At 40.5% G+C, this 18949-nt stretch overlaps 2 protein-coding genes across 8 annotated transcripts in view; one reads left to right on the forward strand and one right to left on the reverse strand.

Annotated features, from left to right (window-relative positions):
• Nucleotides 1-18949, reverse strand: part of LOC108074898 (uncharacterized) — a 39516-nt gene that overhangs the window by 16320 nt on the left and 4247 nt on the right. The window contains exons 1-5 of one of the 7 annotated variants that reach the window (XM_070287650.1): nt 2630-2678; nt 1151-1454; nt 554-656; nt 224-453; nt 34-150 (exon numbers count right to left, since the gene is read on the reverse strand). In XM_070287650.1, the coding sequence (XP_070143751.1) occupies nt 34-150; nt 224-453; nt 554-574 (368 nt within the window). In that variant the 5' untranslated portion in view covers nt 575-656; nt 1151-1454; nt 2630-2678. Of the gene's footprint in view, nt 1-33; nt 151-223; nt 454-553; nt 657-1150; nt 1455-1917; nt 2057-2202; nt 2431-2629; nt 2702-18949 lie in introns of those variants that run through there. The other 6 variants (XM_041776630.2, XM_041776634.2, XM_041776632.2 and 3 more) reach the window with 6 other exon arrangements.
• On the forward strand, nt 6178-11404 carry Kif3C (Kinesin family member 3C). Its single transcript, XM_070287649.1, has 9 exons — nt 6178-6201; nt 6338-6413; nt 6467-6567; nt 6648-6872; nt 7480-8118; nt 9192-9961; nt 10014-10203; nt 10274-10407; nt 10471-11404. The coding sequence occupies exons 3-9, from the start codon at nt 6496-6498 to the stop codon at nt 10490-10492; spliced, it is 2052 nt and encodes a 683-aa protein (XP_070143750.1). The 5' UTR covers nt 6178-6201; nt 6338-6413; nt 6467-6495; the 3' UTR covers nt 10493-11404.

The raw sequence follows: 18949 nt of genomic DNA on the forward strand, positions 1-18949 counted from the left end.
GCAAGGGATAGGCAAATAAATAATTAAACTTACGATCCCAACATTCGTGAGTTTAAATAAAGTGGCTCCCAAACATTATACGTAAATGGGTCACGATACGTTGGTATTTCATTTGTGATCTCTGCCGCTCTGGATTGCCTCTTAGAAAATCTTCAAAATAAATATTAAATAATTGTAAAATTTGTAATTCCTGATCCAAGACCGTTAGTTGCGAAACCCTTACATCCACATAGCGCGCAATTGTTCACATGTTGGCTCTTGTGAGTTCAGGGAGAATGTTTTTGGCACAAAGACTTCACCAACTGTTCGAACGCCACCCGAAGTGTCGTCTGTTTTGATCGCATTTTCCTTATTTAAAGTTCTATCACGACTGCGAGAAGTGCCAATATAGTTGGCATTTCCATATCGGAGGGTTGCCAAAATGACCAATACATCAATTTGTATATACTTGATCTGTAGAAAAATAGTTCATTTAAAATCTACTTTTAATTCAGGCTACTTTAAATTACGCATATGCAATGTAACATACATTTTAAAGAATTTTTATACATACCAATAGGCAATTGTAATGCATTTTTAGAGGTTTATTAGAATCTCAAAGTAGTCACTGAATAGAAAATCGCCCCTCTGGCTAGCATTTGATTGATATGTAGGTTCTATTTAAAAAATATAAAACACACACAGTTATATCTGCACTAAAAAATGTTCAATTTCAAAAATCATGCAATTCGTAGAAAGAAGTCAAATATTGTACAAAATTTGCCTATGCTCATTAGTGTTATTACTATGAATTTGTGCTCAGAATTTAACAAAACTTTTGTGAGTTTTAAATTTTTTACATATTGTGCTGCCATATGATTTTTTTTTATTATATATGAGACAATCTAAGAATACCAACAGACCAGTAGCTCCAGAATTATATTTATTCCCGGTAGGAACCCATAGTGTTCGTAGGTATTATAGCTTAGACTTCTATGACCTCATAAAGTATATGTATATTTTTAATCAGCATCACGAAGTTCACACAAAATATCAAGGACTACACTCAGAAAATAGCCTACGGGTTAGATTTCCGAATTTTCGTGAATCAAGCACACTTTGATCACAAAATGTATTAAAATTTGATTGTTCTTCTGATAAAGTACTTTACCAAATTTGAGGATACTTTTCATTTATTGCACGCAGATTATATTTCAATTTTCGTCGATGATGGGGACTTTTTGCTTTCGAATTAGCAATGTACAGACCAAGATCTCTCATTATCAGTCGCGATGACTTTTGTTTTTTTTTTGTCAGCAGTGTTATTGATGGGTCAGTTACACTTATATTATTTTTGGAAATCTTATTTAGCCATAAACTAAATTGACTTACAATTTTAACATTCTCTCTGACCGCCCCCCTCAATGAGAAGACTAACCAGTCTACGCAAACTAGTCCTTTAGTTTTTGGGCTATCTGAAAAAAAAAAAATCTTTCTTTCTAGTATATAAGTCTGAACGAGTCGGTTTTGACGACTATATATATAGCTGCCATTGGAAAATGTTTAGAAAGCAAGAAAGGAAGCTAACCTTGAACGCCGAAGTCTGTATATCCTTGTTGTTTGGAGCAGTAAGAATTAATCAATTTTTGTTTTTTGTTTTTTTTTAGATATATAAAATATGTATATTTATACATATAATATAAATATTTTACTTTAAAATATTAGTTAACAAAATTACCTTCCCTTTTTATTATAAACAAAAACTGTCAACTATGACTATGACTTGTCATTCATGTTAAAAATAAAGGTTCGTTAGAATATTTATTGTGCATTTAAAAAGTGCAGGTGCCGTGCTCAATAATCGTCTAAGAGTGCAATAAAGTTTAAATAATGGTGCAAGTTGATCGTGTGCTCTCTGCCATAAATTAGTTCGTTTACTTTTCCTGCATTTTGGATTTTTTCTTCCAATTATGTAATTATGCGCGTTAAATTTGATGCAAGGGAGCGTTTGCATTTTGAATACTGCCATGGATGCCTATAGAAAATCCACGAATCAGAAAAAGGAGGTTTCATCTCGCTGAAAGATACCATACACCTTTTAATATCTAATAATTAAAGAAAATAACACAAAAAGTTTTTCCTTTAATTTTTTTCTGTCTTTTTTTTTCATTTTTTTTTTATTTGTGATAAAATTATGATTTCATGGATTTCATGCTGGGTTACCTTTACTTATTAAATTTCTGTCAACGAAGTTTTATCAATTTAATAATTATTAATTTATTTATTTTGAATATACACAAAAACATCTTTAATATTTAATGAAAATACAATAGAACTAACGAGCAAATTATATTCTTAAACAGTCTTGTGTGTATGCATTTCATGAATGAATTTCATGTACTCTTGTACCTGTATTACATTTTTTTTAAGAAATAATAAAGGACTTGAGGACATGCGCAGAAAAGCTATCCATCCTCAACAAGCTTCAGAGATGGTGAATAAATGTATATACATGTTTATAATGTATATTTTAAAACATGTTTCTTATTACGTTTTCGAAAAGCAAACACATACATATACTGATCAATGAAGTTTCTGGAGTAAATTAATAATGATTTTGTTTAAATTATCTATAACAGTTAATGGTTACCGGGTTCCTTTTAGGAATTATTTGTACTACGACGTTTCCAAACACTCTACGTAAACTGAACTAAACGTTAAATGGAGAACTTGAATGGGAAATAGCTTGTGTTAAAAGTTCTTTACTCGGCATGCCATTGTGTTCAGATGTAGCTTTGGTGGTCCGTGCAAGCTTATCCTTGCGATAGTATGTATATTTCATTATAAAAGCTCCATAGGGTAAACATTTAAATGCTAAGGGTGTGTGCTTTGGACTTGAAAGCTACTGAAGTGGATGCTAGAATTCCTAACGGGTTCTTGTTGCATCCCCGTGGTAACATCACGGCCAAATACAATGCACTAAGCCTAAGTTTAACTATATATTCAGTGGTAGTCAAAAGTATTTACATAACGAACATGTATTTTTTCAGTGGTTGTTCTTTTTGCTGTTGATCTATTTCCTTAAATAGTTTTAATCGCGTAGCTTGAAGATCAACCTGAAATAGAATGCGAAATAACGCTACATTGGACAATGATAAAAGCAAAAGAGTAGGAGCATGTAAGTTGTCAAAAGTATTTACACCATGGCACGTAATTTTTATAAGTGAAAAAATTAAAATCAGTGTTTTATGATTATCTATTTATTTTATATTTACTTAATCGCTCAAAGAATATTTTTTTAATTTTCAGGCCTGCTCCGGTAATCGGAACATTTTTTCGTTTTTGGCGAAATCGTTCGTTTTTCTGCTCCGGATTTCGACAATTTTTTGCTATTGGAATGTTTCGTTTTCTCATCGTTTCTTACTGCTTAATACTGTCTTCCCACTCAGCGCATTTGTGAGGAACGGTTGGGATTTTTTAAAAAGTGAAGCTCGTGTTCCCACAGAGCTGCGTTAAAGTGCATCCGCATCCGAACAGCTGATCGATCAGCAGTGGCTCATGAAAACGTAAACAATAATGGCTGAAGCGGGCGATGTGGGAGTAAAATGAATACTTTATCAACTATTTCGGCTGTTTAACAATAGCAAAACCACAGATTGCGTCAGAATTTATCCGCACTAAATTTAAATGAATTAAATGACAAGGAATTTTAGTTTCTCTAATGATTTTTCTCTAACAAAGAGCAAATTCCCCGAAGAGTGTGTATAGGTGATATAGGCATTCAAAATCTTTAAAATAAGGTAGAGGTAGGCGGTTTATATTAAATATTAACAATTGGAGACATTTTGGGGCAAGAATATACAGAAAAACACCAACAACTAATTTGGGCATGTTTATAGCTTTGGCGCCACATTTTAAATTTTATTTTTCAATTGGTTCTCGCCAACTTTGTTTACATTTTCATAGTGTTGGTCATATTTCCACTGTTAAGAAGAAGAAATCAGAGTTGCACTGAAAAACAAACCGTTCTTAGACTTAGATGAGTTCTAACCGCGGTCCATTTGAGAAAATTCGGAACCGCAAAACCTTATCGACCGTTTGTTCAACGGACGGTGGATGTGCTTTGACGGTGTGTGGGAAGACCCTATAGCTCCAGCATTTTTTGCTTTTTCCTGGCTTCGAAATAAGCTATTGTAAACATACAGGCCTGCTCCGGTAATCGAAAATGGCAAGATTTTTTCGTTTTTGAAAACGAGAATTTGTGCTCCGGTTTTCGAAAACGAAAGATTTTTTCGATTTGAAAAACGGGCACCTTTTTCTGGCCGGAATGAAAAGTAAATGGCTTCATTTATATGAAATCAGTTCATATTTACAAAAGGAAAAAAATAGTATACTCAGTGGTCTATTGATGTTTATTCCACACCATGATAGAATTATACAAGGTAGTCTCGTCGGGTCCCAAATGTTCGAGTTTTAGGGCTTATTTTGACAGCTCGTGTTTATTCATTGAGATAAACTCAATGGGTTGAGTAGATTGTGTGTACACATTTTATTCCTGTCAATCCGAGTTAATAAAAAAATAAAATAAAATGTCTTACTGCAATTTTTGTGGCACAAACGTTAAAGCAAACTTAATAAGAACACCTAAATGTGAATTTCGGCGAAAGATGTGGGAGCAAATTCTTAAATGCAGGCTTGAAAGAAATACTAGAATTTGTGATACGCATTTTAATTCTTCACAATGGAAGATACCTAGTGAAGAAAGTCCTGCTAAAAGAAGGCGACTGATCCGTGATGCTGTTCCGGAGAAGCCTGAACCAGTGGAAAGATTAGGCTACGCCAACGCAATCTCGCAGACAGAGTAAGTTTCCCGTGATCTTAGTAAATACTTAATACAAGCAAAATATTTGTATTGAAGGAATAAAGCAATACCATCGTCAATACTTATGGAGAACAAGACCCTAAGAAACCAGATTTGTATATTGAAAAATAAAATGGTTTCATTACGCCAGCAGGTTAATAACTACAAAATTATTAAAATTTAAGTTATAAACAAGGCAACTGGTTTAATGAAATGGAAAACGTTTAATTTGGGACCTTTATTTATAAAACTCCACTTCAGACGGTGCGGACGGTTAAAAAAAAACTGCCCTGGAGACGGTTGCCGATGAGCACCCGAAATTATGATAGAAAAACCAAAATAAAATTGAATTAAATCTTATAAATATAGTGTGTTTAACACACATTTCAATCAAACTTTGAGACTATACCCGTCTCACGCACACTTTGATGAGCCGAACTAGGGCTTATTTTTTCCGACGAGACTACCTTGTATAATTCTACTATGTTCCACACCACCACTAGATCATTCTGGCAGCTTTTATTTTATAAAAAATTTATTTCTGACCCCATCTCAGATTTGACAGCAACATTTTTGCCGTGTTCAAAAAGTTTTCTCGTTTTGGCGAAAGGGCGATAAGTCCATCGCAAAAAATTTTCGCCAAGGTTGCCATATTGTTGGTGGAACAAAACAGCCAGTTAAAAATACTTGTAAAATATAAAAGAATACATTAATGACTTTAAAGGAGCGCCAAAATTGTTGTTTATAAATAATGCTAATTAATTTGATTTCTTAAATGGTCAAAATTGACCAAATAATTAATTGAGACCACCGAAATTATAACTGTAAAAAATGTGGCAGCCCGCTCTTGTCAAAAACAACTGTTTTAAGTTGAATTCATTTTTTAAATATAAGTACACAAATATTGATTGCTTATTTTTAATTAAACACAGAGCTATTATTTTCAGGGGAAAGCACAAATCAACTTTCCAGGATGAGGTCGTCCCGGAGCTTATGATTTGGCAAGGCGGTTTAGTAAGGGCGACAAGGTGGCTTCAGAGGCAAAGTGGGCTGAACTTTGCTGCGCCTTGAATGACATTGGCCCTCCGACCAAAGATGCTGCATCTTAGATGCCTATATTTTCTTAATTGCAGCAATTTCTGCCTCCACCTAGCTTCAAAACACGCAATTGAACATATAAAAGGCATTTTTATATTTTTTTTTACTTTTGACTAAAATCACAAAATCAGCTGTTTGAGCGTAAGAGACGATGAGAAAACGAAACATTCCGATAGCAAAACGATAGCAGAAATTTCTCGAACACCGGAGCAGCTAAAAACGAAAACGAAAAAATTTTACGATTACCGAAGCAGTCCTTTATGGTTAGGAATTAGATTCTTTATAATTACCAAACAAAAATTTTAAATTTCTAAGATGTGTATAATTTTATTTTTTTATGTTTTATATATATAACAATCACGGTTTCCTTATTGTATTAATATAATATACTTTCTCAAGGTAGTCCAAAAAAGTTACGCTTAAAGAAAGCTCTACATCAGAGTATAGTAAATCAATAATTTCTATATGTAAATATGTAAGTACATACATAAAAGCGTATATATGGGCAACAATATTGATATGTAACAGTATTGTGGTATATTTTCTAGTGAATAAAAATGAGTGAAAACATCAAGGCTGTCGTTCGTTGTCGGCCAATGAATCGAAATGAAATTGAAAGTAAATTTGAAGTAAGTTTAATGAAATTTCCAATTTATTGTAATTATTTAAAAAGAAAAATTATAAGTAATTATAAAAACGTATATCTTAGAACATTGTGGATATTAAAGACTACTCGGTTTCGGTGCTAAATCCATTGGCACGTCTTGCTCAAAAAAAAGTATTCACATTTGATAGTGTTTATAATATGAATTCAAAAACGGAAGCCATTTATAATGAAATGTGCTATTCACTAGTGGAGAGTACTATTGAAGGATATAACGGAACGATTTTTGCATATGGCCAGACAGGTTGTGGCAAAACACACACAATGCAGGTAATATAAGACTTACGAAACATTTTATACCCTTGCAGGGTATTATAATTTTAGTCAGAAGTTTGCAACGCAGGGAAGGAGACATTTCCGACCCTATAAAGTGAATATATTCTTGAACATCATCAACAGCCGAGTCGATCTAGCCATGTACGTCTTTTTCATCTACTTTTTATTATTTCAGAATTTCCTTATTAATTTTTTGAAAATCGGAGGACTATATCATATAGCTGCCATAGGAACGATCCGAAAATGAAAAGACAAAAATTGTAACTTCATCTACTCTGAGATATAGGCTTTTTAAATTGCAGAATTCGGTATTAATTTTATGAAAATCTGACGATATAATGTTTATTGTATTAAATATTTCATATCGTAACTTCATTTTAAATTATACTATTATACTTTTTTTTTTAATTTTATTTAAATTAAATTACTATATGCTAAGTATAAGTATACAACTTTTATATATTGGCTATTTCTTGTATTAATGGAACCAGAATAAATCCATTCTCAATGATCCAATTGTAAACTGCAAGGGTATTCAAACTTCGGGATGCCGAAGTTAGCTTTCTTTCTTGTTAATATATAATATTATATAATATATAAGGGTACTGGAAATATGGAGAATACAATGAGGGATGGAATCATACCAAAATGTTTTGATCATATATTTGAAGCAATATCCATGGCAACCAATGTTAGATACTTGGCGTTTGTAAGTTATTTCGAAATTTACAACGAGAATATTCGTGACTTGCTTGTGACGGCAAGCGATGGTTGTGTGGTTAATCATCCGCTTAAAGATATACCGGGCATCGGAGTTACAGTACCAACATTAAGTTCCCAGCCTGTTATTAATGCAATGCAATGCTATCGCTGGTTAAATGTAGGCAACCAAAATTGCATAACGGCAGCGACATTAATGAATGAAAATAGCTCACGATCACATACAATATTTACCATTACTTTGGAGCAATCACACAATTTTACTAAAAATATTACATCAGAAGATGCAGATCTTGATCCTGAGATCCTGCGAGCAGGAATACGGCGAGGAAAATTAAATCTGGTGGACTTGGCCGGTTCGGAAAGGCAGGGCAAGACGGGAGCTCAGGGAGAACGCCTTAGAGAAGCAACTAAAATTAATTTATCACTTTCGGCTTTAGGAAATGTTATATCATCGTTGGTTAATGGAAAAACCAAATATGTGCCATTTAGGGATTCGAAACTTACACGTCTTCTACAGGTAAGAATAATATGAATTACAGATTACTACTATTTTTTTTAGGGGATTACACACCCATGTAGGATTGATATATATCTTGCTTTACATGCGCTTAATAACATTTCACAAAGCTAAAATAGTTAAGGTAAAAATAAACGTGAAAAGACGGTTGAAAATGAATATTAAATTTGAACCATTCAGGCCTGCTCCGGTAATCGTAAAATTTTTTCGATTTCGTTTTGGGCGAAAACGAACCGTTTTCGTTTTTAGCTGCTCCGGTTTTCGGCAAATTTCTGCTATCGGATGTTTCGTTTTCTCATCGTTTCTCACTGCTCAAGCAGCTAACTTGTGTTGTTGGTAATAAGCAAACAACGTAAAGTACTGCCTATTATATTTACAATTGCCCTTTTTCTAAGCCAGAAAAAGGCAAAAATTGTAGAATTAAGCAAATCCAGGCACCTAAGATGCTGCCACACTTTTCACAGTTTTAATTCCGGTGGTCTCAAATAATTATTTGGTAAATTTGGACTATTTAAGTAGTAAAATTAAATAGCATTAATTATAAACAACTATTTTGGCGGTCCTTTAAAATTATTAATGTATTCATTTATATTTTATAAGTATTTTTAACTGGCTGTTTCGTTCCACCAACAATATGGCAGCCTTGGCGATAACTTTTTGCGGTGAACTTATCGGCCTATCGCCAAAACGAGAAAACGGGTTGAACACGGCAAAAATTTTGTTGTCAAATCTGAGGAGGGGTCAGAAATAAATTTTTTATAAAATAACTACCTTCCAGAATGATCTTGTGGTGGTGTGGAATAAACATCAATAGACCACTGAGTAAACTATTTTTTTCCTTTTGTAAATAAGATCTGATTTCATATAGAAAAAGCCATTTACTTTTAATTCCGGCCAGAAAAAGGTGCCCGTTTTTCAAATCGAAAAAATCTTTCGTTTTCGATTACCGGAGCACCAATTTCTCGTTTTCAAAAACGAAAACGAAAAAATCTTGCCGTTTTCGATTACCGGAGCAGGCCTGATTAAGTCGTAAACATATTTAGAACCTAAAATATTTGTTTGCATACTTTTAGGATTCCTTGGGAGGAAATACAAAAACCCTTATGATATCATGCATCTCTCCATCAAGCATAAATTATGATGAAACAATAACGACACTGCGCTATGCGAGTAGAGCTAAGAAAATTGCAAATAAACCGACAATTAACGAAGATCCCAAAGATGCCAAGATACGACAGTATCAAAATGAAATACTATATTTAAAAAAAAAGCTGGAAGAAAAGCAACAAAATATTGATAACAGAACTGATGAGAAGTTAGGTATAAGGATTTCAAATAATGCTAAGAAAGACCAAGAAGCCGCTGAAACTACCATTGCTGAAGCGATGAACTTAAAGTCAATCTTACTTGATCAATCAAAAGAAGAGGAGATACAATTTCAAGCACAAAATCGCATTGATCTTATTAAACGAAGTTTAATTGGAGGTGAGCGTGTTGGTGATTTAAAACTTAAGGAACAGCATAAAGCCCGTAGAATTGCTGCTCAACGTCATTTAAATGCAGTGGCAAATGCCCTAAACCGTGTGAATTATGAGGATCGCGACCTTTTACAAGGTCATTATGCTAATATTGCCCAAGAGATAAATATTAAAAATGAATACATTCAAAATTTACAACAAAAAATTAAAATGCTTGAAATGGAAGTTTCGGATTTGAATTCAGAGTTTCAGCTTGATCGTGAGGATTATTTGGATGAAATAAGAAATCTTGGACGTTGCATTAAGTTTTACCAACAATTAGTTTACAAATTTGGTTCAATTTTACGTAAAAATTATAAAAACTGGTAAGAAATCGAGGCCACAATAATAATTACTTATCCAAATGTTTACTAATAGGTCTCCGGATATTGTAATGGAGCATTCAACATGGAATGATGACCTGAAAACTTGGAAAATTCCTGACAACTGTTTGTTAAAACTTCCACCGACTAATATTAATTCCGATAATCATCGAATATATAGTTCGGCAGGAATTAAGAACAGTTCAACAAACTTCAAGAATGATGAAAAGATGATTTTTGAACATGTAAATATTTATGTTTATTTGTATAGAAAATTTAATTCCTTTGTTTTTCATTATACATTTTTTATTAAAGGATAACCTTAACCTATCAAAAGAAAAGTATAACGTCGATGTTCTCAAAAACTACTTTCGCACATCTCGTCCAAACAATAATAAGGAACAATTCCGAAAAAATCCCAACTGCATCAAATCAAATATTAAACAACAGTATGTATAATCATATTATATTATATACATTTTGTTTAAACAATACAATATTAATATACAAAGTAATGGTCTTATGATACTGTAATGCCGCAAAATTACCCAGCGGTAGGCCACTGTCTATTGTTGGATCTGCGACACTATCACCCACCCTAGCTGTGCCGATCTTGGGCAGGCCAACTCACGTATCGCGGATCGCATAAAAGATCTCGCCGGATTAGATTGGACGTGCCCAAACTGCATTAATTTCAAATACGATATGAGGATTTTTATGAGGCAAACTCATCTTGAGTTTCAGTCTCTGCCGGCTGGATTCAAGGAGCTATCCAGACGTTTTCAGACGGCGGAGTCCCACTTCAAAAGTGTGAAATTGCCAAGTTATTCACCTAATATTAACTTGAGCACTCTGCCTAATAATTCTCAGCATGTTCCAGACCCTGCGAGCCCCCTTATGCAGTTCAGCCCACGAAACATATCGACGGATGTCACTTTGGCCGTGACTGACGACTCTTGCGATGCTGCAGCACCTGGATCAACTCGAACTGCGGCTCTTGACTCTTTATTTGCCGATGTCGCCGCACCCTCGAATCGACAGCCCTTGAATGCTGACCAGGCTTCCACGTCGCGATCTGCTGCTTCTACTGTCTCGGGGGTGGGCAGCAACAATGACGCTCATCCTGTGATACCGGTGATCTCTACTTCTTCGTCTCCAACTCCTAGATCACAACACTCTACAATCTCGGGAGTTGCTCAGCGAAAACCGACGTTACTTGCCGGTGTTGCTCCTAGGAAGATTGTTTTTGTTTCCCGCCCAAATTCTGAAGGTTCCGAAAATGACGTGCAGCAAGCTAAATGATTTTGATACTGATCCAATTTTAAACAAAGACGCGATATATCTGCGTTTAAAAATGCACTTTCTATAGGTGTCTTGGATAGGGTTCTTAATCCTTCCGCATGGCCTGAACATGCCATAGTTCATGAATTCATAAACAAAAATATTCTTGCCTTCATAAACCTTATTGATTCGTTTTTAAAAACTTAACAAACTACACGTTAATAGTGTTTCTTTTAATGCCGACGTAATTGTCTTTACGGAAACGTGGCTTAACTTCGTCTGTCTGTGTTACTTACTCTTTTCAGGAATTCTTTTGTCTACCGGCGCGGCCTTCACGTATCGGTGGCGGTGTTCTTATCAATTATGTACATATAATAATTATCGCTTATTTCATTTGATGTCCTTAGATTTTAATGCAATTTATTGTATTACGTCACCTATCCTTACCTCTGGACACCTGATGTGAGTCGGAGCACATCTCTAAAAACACTCCCTTCTTCGGTCAGAGGTAAGGATATGGTAATGGATATGGCTTTACATGGCAGTCATTTGCTATTTTCTTAATAAATAAATAAATAAACAAAAGGTTAACAATAAAAACGGCTGCAATTCGCAGCGTATTACTATGAATTTCTGAATGTAACTTATATAGTCTTCTGAATTCAGAACGGGCCGGATCGGACGACGATATCATATAGCTGCCATACAAATGATCGACAAATTTTTAGAAAAAAATTATAACTTCGCTGTTTTTTAACCCGACGCACGGACAGCGAACGATGAGCGGCACCTGACCGCCACCGCGAAGTATAGCTTCACGACAGTCCTTCGGGACCCTCCTTTTCTGTTCCCTTTGTATATTTGTATTTATATCTATATTTTATTTAAATAAAAAAAAACCTTCGCCCGCCTCAAGTATGCCGGCGATAGCCATGTTTGTTTTCCTACAAAATTGTAAGGGCAGAAAAAAAAGAAGCACGAAATAACATTTAAAACCCTTGCTGTTGAACTTCTCATTGTTCTCAACCTTTTTTTCCTGACGCACCCTTCCCTCGCCTGTAACGGTTCGCAATTCGCAGAAACCGCCGCAGCCGAGAAGTCCCCTTTTCTTGGCTGCCTCTTTCCCCCGACTGCTGCGAGTTGCACGTTTGGTTTTATTCCTTCACGAGAATCCGCCGCAGCCGAGAGATTCCCGTGCCACGCCCAACGCCCGCCTATATTTTCTCTTGCGCCCACGCAGTAACCAGCCAAAGCGGTCCCGTTCCTGTTGCCCGCCCTCTAGTCTCCGCATCCAGCCGGAACCTGGCGTACGTGCCCAGTTGACCTCCACGCCCTGTCCCAGATGGACCTGGCCACGCCGCGCGAGTGACAGCGCAGGCAGCTTTTAACAGGCTGGTCGGTAAAGCAGTTCGCCGATTCCAACGAGCAGTGCACGTGTCTGAACCGCTAGCTTGCAACAGGCTGGTCGGTAGGGCAGAACCTCCCCGGTCGGCAAAGCAGGGCGCGACCATCCGCCGGGGCCGACCAGAGGGCCAACCATAAAATCAAATCCTCCTGACGAAAAGCATTATAATGTTCCCCATGTAATTCCCAGTGTGTTTACGGTCCGCTCACAGGAGTTCCTTCTGTCGGTTCCATCCTAATCTACAAATAAACTTGTATAAGTTCCCTGGCAATGACTGAGATCTATCTTAGCCAGAGAGCTTCGTTACGACTTACAGATAATATTACGCAAAAAACATATTCAGTGGTATGGTTTTATCTTTAGATGATAGATACATTTTTAAACTGTTAACCAAACTTCAGAACGGAAGTTTGGCTTATGCTTGTACAGGTAAATAATAATTTTTTTCTGACTAAAGTAGTCAATAAAAGCTGAAGCCGATAAAAGCGTGGTTGCATGGATCTTTTCTGAACCAGAATCAACTTTCATCGACTGCTATAACATGTTGGCTGCACCATCCAATCCGTTATTGCATCTCTGAGGCATCTAAAGTTGTGAAATGGCACAGGTTCCAATTTATTATAGGCCACAAATGCTGAACCTATTACAAATTTCCTTAAAATAGGCATATTGCTTATTTTTATACCCTGACTGAAATTATATTATATTGTAACGAAAGCCGCCCAAATAGAGCTTTCGATCCTCAAGCCAGTTGGCAACGCGAGCAGCTACGCAATAAGGCACAGAACTCAAAACGAGCTAAGCTGCGCAATCCTGAGAATCTGACAGCCAGGATGCCTGGTCTCTCTGATTCTTCTCTTGTTCTTCGCCCGACTTCCTGAAAAACAACACGCCGAGTTTTGGGCAACAATAAATCAAGTTACGAAATATACTCGAAATACTCGTGTTCATTGGATGGCTTAGACGGGGAAGTTGGCAGAGGAGAGTTCCGCTCGGCTTTCCGTAGTGATCTCGGCCGGCACCTCCTACGCCCGGCCGAAATTCGTTACATTGGTGCCAGATGTGGGGTCCATAGGGTTTGCGAAAACCCTGACCTACGAAAATGCCGAAGAACTCCGCTCGCCACCGCCGTCAAGCCTCCCCTGAGGGGCATAACCAAGAGGAACCGCGGGATGGTGCCGCTGCGCTGGACGCCGTGGCTTCCTTCCGGCTGCTCGAGCGAAAAATGGAGAACATGAATCAGTAGTTCGCGGAGCTGCCGCCCACATTCGACGGCACCCGTCCCTGGCCGGAGTTTCAGCGCCTCCTGGACGACATGGCCGAGGAGAACCATTGGTCAGAAAGGAAGAAGTGCAGGAAATTGTACACGTGTCTTCGGGGGCGTTCCCAGCGATTTCACGCCACCCTCCCCGAAGCTACCCTCCGCTCGTATGAGGCCATAACGGCTGCTATGCGCGAGTATTTCGCGGTCAGTAAGCATGCCGGCTATCACGCCGTCCACAATCGCATGCAGGGACCGCGAGAGTCGCTCGAGGACTTCGCCCTGGAGCTGGAACACTTGGGCAGATGCGTGCTCGGCGAGTTGCCGGCTGCGACATACAACAGCATCATAGTGCAGCGCTTCATCGACGGGATCAGAGAGACCGGATATCAAGTCCCGATCATCAGCAGCAATCCGCGCTCGCTGACAGACGCCCTCGACATGGCCTGCCGCATCGACGGCCAGTGCCGACGACGCTTAACCGCTGCCGTGATGACCGTCGCTGCCGTGGACCCAGACGATCCCGTTGGCGCAACCCGGAGAGTAAACCCCTTCCGGAATACCGTGTCGTCCTCGGGAAACTAGCTGCCGTCAACCTCTCGGGGCGGAGGCTGACAGCCAACACCGACAGCCCCAGCGAGCGTGTGCTCGCCGCCGCCCATCTACAGCTCGCCCTCAATCCCGGATTATTGGAGCGGGTCCCCACCCCTGCGACCCTGCGCCACCGACAGAGTCTTCCTCCCAGTCGAGTCGAAGCTGTCCTGGCCCCCTTGCTCTCACCGCCGCCGCTCGAGCAGAGTGCCCAGCAGCCACAGGACCTTGAGATCGCCGCAGCTCCGAACGCCTCGCAGCACCTCCACGAGAAGCCGCCGCCAACCGAGCAACCGGGCGCCCGACACAGTCTTCCTCCCAGTGGAGTCGAAGCCGTCCTGGCCCCCTGGTTCTCAGAGCCGCCGCCCGAAGTCTCAGGAGTTAGAGTTTGCCGCGATCTGGGAAACCGTCACAGTGCCCCGGCCAAGTGGCTTTCTGAGCACCCCCACCCAAGAAGCTGCCGGAACGGGAACCCCTGCAAGGGAAGCGCCGTCCGCCAGCGCACATCCGATCCAGGAGCTGCCGTCCATCGAGATAGTCTCGGGACCGCCGCCCTCCGCCAATAGAGCGATCCGGACTGCCGCCGCCGCCGAGTCCTACGGGACCACATCGCCGCCGCCTGCAGACGGAGAGGAATCGGACGTGCACGCAGTGGACTCCGCCTTGAGCCGATTATTCGCCGAATACTCATCCGGAGACCCACCGCCAATCCCCCTAACTACGGGAAAACAACGGAAGACTGGAAATTCTAAAGCTGAACGTTGCGGGATTCAGTCTCCGCCCGCCCAAGCTACGTATACCTGTCGTGCCGTGGGTGGCCCTCACTTACACTGCTTAATCTTTTTACAGAAGCAGCCTTTACGCCTGATCACCGGGGCCGCCGTCTCCCTACTAAATGGAAGGAATCTGCAAAAACGACTGCCGACCACCCCGTGCCGAGTGACACTTCAGTTACCATCAGCGGAACAATTCGTGGCCACCGCTCGAGTCAACGCCAGACTCGAAATTGCTGGAAGGCCGGTTACCCACGAGTTCTTGCTGGTGGAGGGCAGCACTCCTAGCCATCTGGGCATGGACTTTCTGCTGCGATACGAAGTAACCGTCGATCTGAAAGACCTTCAGCTGCGGTTTCCGTGGGGAGATCTGCCGCTATATGACCCGAAGCGAAATTCGTTTGATTCGACTGCACCCACCAGTATCCTGCCATATGGCGACACCCACTTAACAGTTAGATGCACGTCTGAAGAACAGCTGCCGTTGGCCCTGTTAGAACGTGGAACACGGAACATGGAGATCGCTGCAGCCACGAACGCCTCGCAGCGCCCCGAACCGAAGCCGCCTCCCGAAGAGATTGCGACCCGAGCTGCCGCCGCCGCCGAGTCTTACGAGACCACGCCGCCGGCGCATACAGAAGGAGAAGAACCGGACGTGCGCCCAGTGGACTCCGCCAAGTCCACCAATACTCGGCCAGGAGACTCGAGTCTGAGGAGGGGGTAATGTAACAAAAGCCGCCCAAATAGAGCTTTCGATCCTCAAGCCAGTTTGCAACGCGAGCAGCTGCGCAATTTTTTTTCTTTTTTTTTTTTTTTAGGCTTTGCTTTTATTTATTGAATCTTCTCATTTATCAGACTAACAATAAGTGTATCAAATCTTACAATACTACCTAACTAGCAGTCATGAGACTGATACAGAGTAAATGGCCCTGACTAATTATGGCTGGGTTGGATGGTCGTTACGTAGTAGGCGGCTTCTTCTGGAAACTCGTATCAAGTCCCTTGCTAAAGGATTTGGATGGGTGGAGAGTTTTTCCTTGTAGGACGCTTTTTGTTTTTCTATTTCGTTCTTAACTGCAGGAATGCCGAGATCCCTGTGGATGTGTTCGTTGCGAATATACCATGGTGCCCCAGTGATAGTTCTCAGGATTTTTGATTGGGCGCGCTGTATGATGTCTAGATTGGTACTGCACGCGTTCCCCCAGAGCTGGGAGCCATACGTCCATATTGGCTTCAGTGTGGAGTTGTAGATCAGGACCTTGTAGTCCAGACACAGGGGCGATCGGGAGTTTATGAGCCAGTGGAGGCTGCTGGCTTTTAGTTTTAAATGAATTTTCTTGCATTCAATGTGTCTTCGCCATGTTAGGCGTCTGTCCAGGTGGACGCCCAGGTACTTCGGGGATCTGCGTGCTGTTCAGGTAGAGCGGAGGGCATGTTTGTCTGTTGAGAGTGAACGTTATGTGCTTACACTTTTGTTCATTTATTTTAATACGCCAATCAGATAGCCACTTCTCGACTACCTTGAGGTGGTCGGCGAGCTGGGTTGTTGCCCGGATTGGACATCTGGAACGGCTGAGGATCGCAGTGTCGTCAGCGAATGTGGATAGTGTTAGCTGGTCGCTTGTGGGGATATCCGCTGTGTATATGACAAATAGGGTAGGCCCAAGTGCGCTTCCTTGTGGAACTCCAGCTTCTATTGCATAGGTGCCGGATGTTGTTGCGTTGCACCTCACTGCGAAGACTCTGTTGTAGAGACACGACTCAAGTAATTTGTGTGTGTATGCCGGCAAGAGTGTTTTAATTTTGTGCATGAGGCCATTGAGCCAGACGCGGTCGAATGCTTGAATATTGCGCTGCAATATTCTCGATGTTCGAAGGCTGTGCGAATTTCTGATGTTATTCTGTTAACTTGCTCTATAGTTCCATGCTTTTCTCTGAAGCCAAATTGATGAGCTGGGACGATGTTGTGAGCTCCCAGATAAGGAATTATGCGCTTTTTTATGGCATTTTTCAAATAGCTTGGACAAGCATGATAGTAGACTTATTGGTCGGTAGGATGATGGAATCGTGTGGGCTTCGGTATCATTATAATTATAGACTTTTTCCATTTAGTTGGGTAATGGCCGACTTATGATCCCATTGAAGATTTTACAGATGACCTCAATAGCACAATTCGGAAGTTCAATTATCATTTTTTGAGTTATTAGGTCATCGCCGAGAGACTTTTTCGGATTCAGTTCCCTGATGACCTTCGCGATCTCGTTCGGACGAAATGATGTTGGAGTAGATTCCGTTTCAGTTTGGATTTGCGGTAGTTCTAATGGATGTGCAGCAGAGTTCGGCTGGAAAACGCCCTGGAGATGTGAGGCAAAAGTTTCGGCTCTGTCTTTGTCGCTGCGGGCCCAACAACCAGATGATTTTCTAATCGGGGTAATGGTTTCAGTCGGAGAGCTTAAGTTTGGGTGAGCTCTCCATAAGGGATGCTTTGTGCTGGTTGGCGAGAGTTTCTCAATATATCTTAATTGTGCATTTTCGGCATCTTGCTTCAGGGCCCGGCTTAGTTTGCGCGTGGCTTCATTTGGACGTTGCTTTAAGCATGGCGATCTATTGTTTTGCCACGCCCGTCGCAGACGCCTCTTTTCTTGGATAAGCTGTTCAATCTGCTGGTTCGTTTTGAATTTGATTTTTTGCACATCCTTCTGTTGTGGTGTTGAGATCCTGGCTGCAGTCACAAGTACCTCTTTCAGAGCGGAGGTGGTGGAGTCGATGTCGGCTTCAGTATTGAGCTGGGGGGCTAGCTCTATGTGGGAACTCACATACCTTTTTGTATTTCATCCAATTTGTTCTGTGCGACGTCAGCCTGTGAGAGTGATCCGTAGTTTCTGGGCTTTGAAGGAGGGTTATCAACAGCGGCGAGTGATCTGAAAAAATGTCCGAAAGGGCCTTGGCGTTTATTAGATTGCGTGGGATGTTTTTTGTCACCGCAAAGTCAATTAGATCAGGTATCTTTCTGGGGTCTGCTGGCCAGTAGGTGGGGCTACCAGGGGAAACATAGTCCAGTTTATTTCTCACATTGATGAGAGCGTTATACAGTTGTCTTCCCTTGGGGGTCACGAGGCGGGATCCCCAATGCGTGTGCTTGGCGTTGTAATCTCCTGCAGCTATGAAACGATCTCCAAGAGAGTTGTAAAAGTCCATGAATTGGCCTTCAGAGATTGTAAAGCGAGGTGGGCAGTAGACAGCAGCAATGCAAAGGTTGCCGTTACCTGACTGCACTTTAATGGACGTAGCTTGCAAGTAATTTGTTGCAAACCTTTGGTGGAAGTGGTGTTTGATGCGTTCTCTGATAAGGATGCCGGTCCCGCCGTGGGCTTTACCATCTGGATGATCTGTGTATGTATCTGCTTGTGAGGTGCGTTTCAACCAGTAGCATGGCGTCGATGTGGTTTTCGTTTAGAAATTGTGTTACCGTAGAGCCGGGTTGGGCTTGGTAGACGTTTTTTCTGCTTCGATATCGCGAGTTGAGAAATAAGTGAAACAACCGTTTTCTTTGGTTTACAGAGGTTCTACGCTCATTCTTTTGATTGCCGCTCATTATTTTGAGCTTGTTACGCGTGACACCATATAAATGAACTTTGCAGCTCAAAAACACGTCTCACGCACTAGTGTCCGTATGTCAT

Source organism: Drosophila kikkawai, chromosome 4, assembly GCF_030179895.1.
Source record: "Drosophila kikkawai strain 14028-0561.14 chromosome 4, DkikHiC1v2, whole genome shotgun sequence".
NCBI classification, from domain to species: Eukaryota; Metazoa; Arthropoda; class Insecta; order Diptera; family Drosophilidae; genus Drosophila; species Drosophila kikkawai.

Excerpts from the sequence above, each read along its gene's own strand:
- Kif3C (XM_070287649.1), top strand. The coding sequence starts at position 6,496 with ATGAGTGAAAACATCAAGGCTGTCGTTCGTTGTCGGCCAATGAATCGA. Across the intron at positions 8,119-9,191 it reads AACTTACACGTCTTCTACAG|GATTCCTTGGGAGGAAATAC; the intron begins GTAAGAATAATA and ends GCATACTTTTAG. Across the intron at positions 9,962-10,013 it reads CGTAAAAATTATAAAAACTG|GTCTCCGGATATTGTAATGG; the intron begins GTAAGAAATCGA and ends GTTTACTAATAG.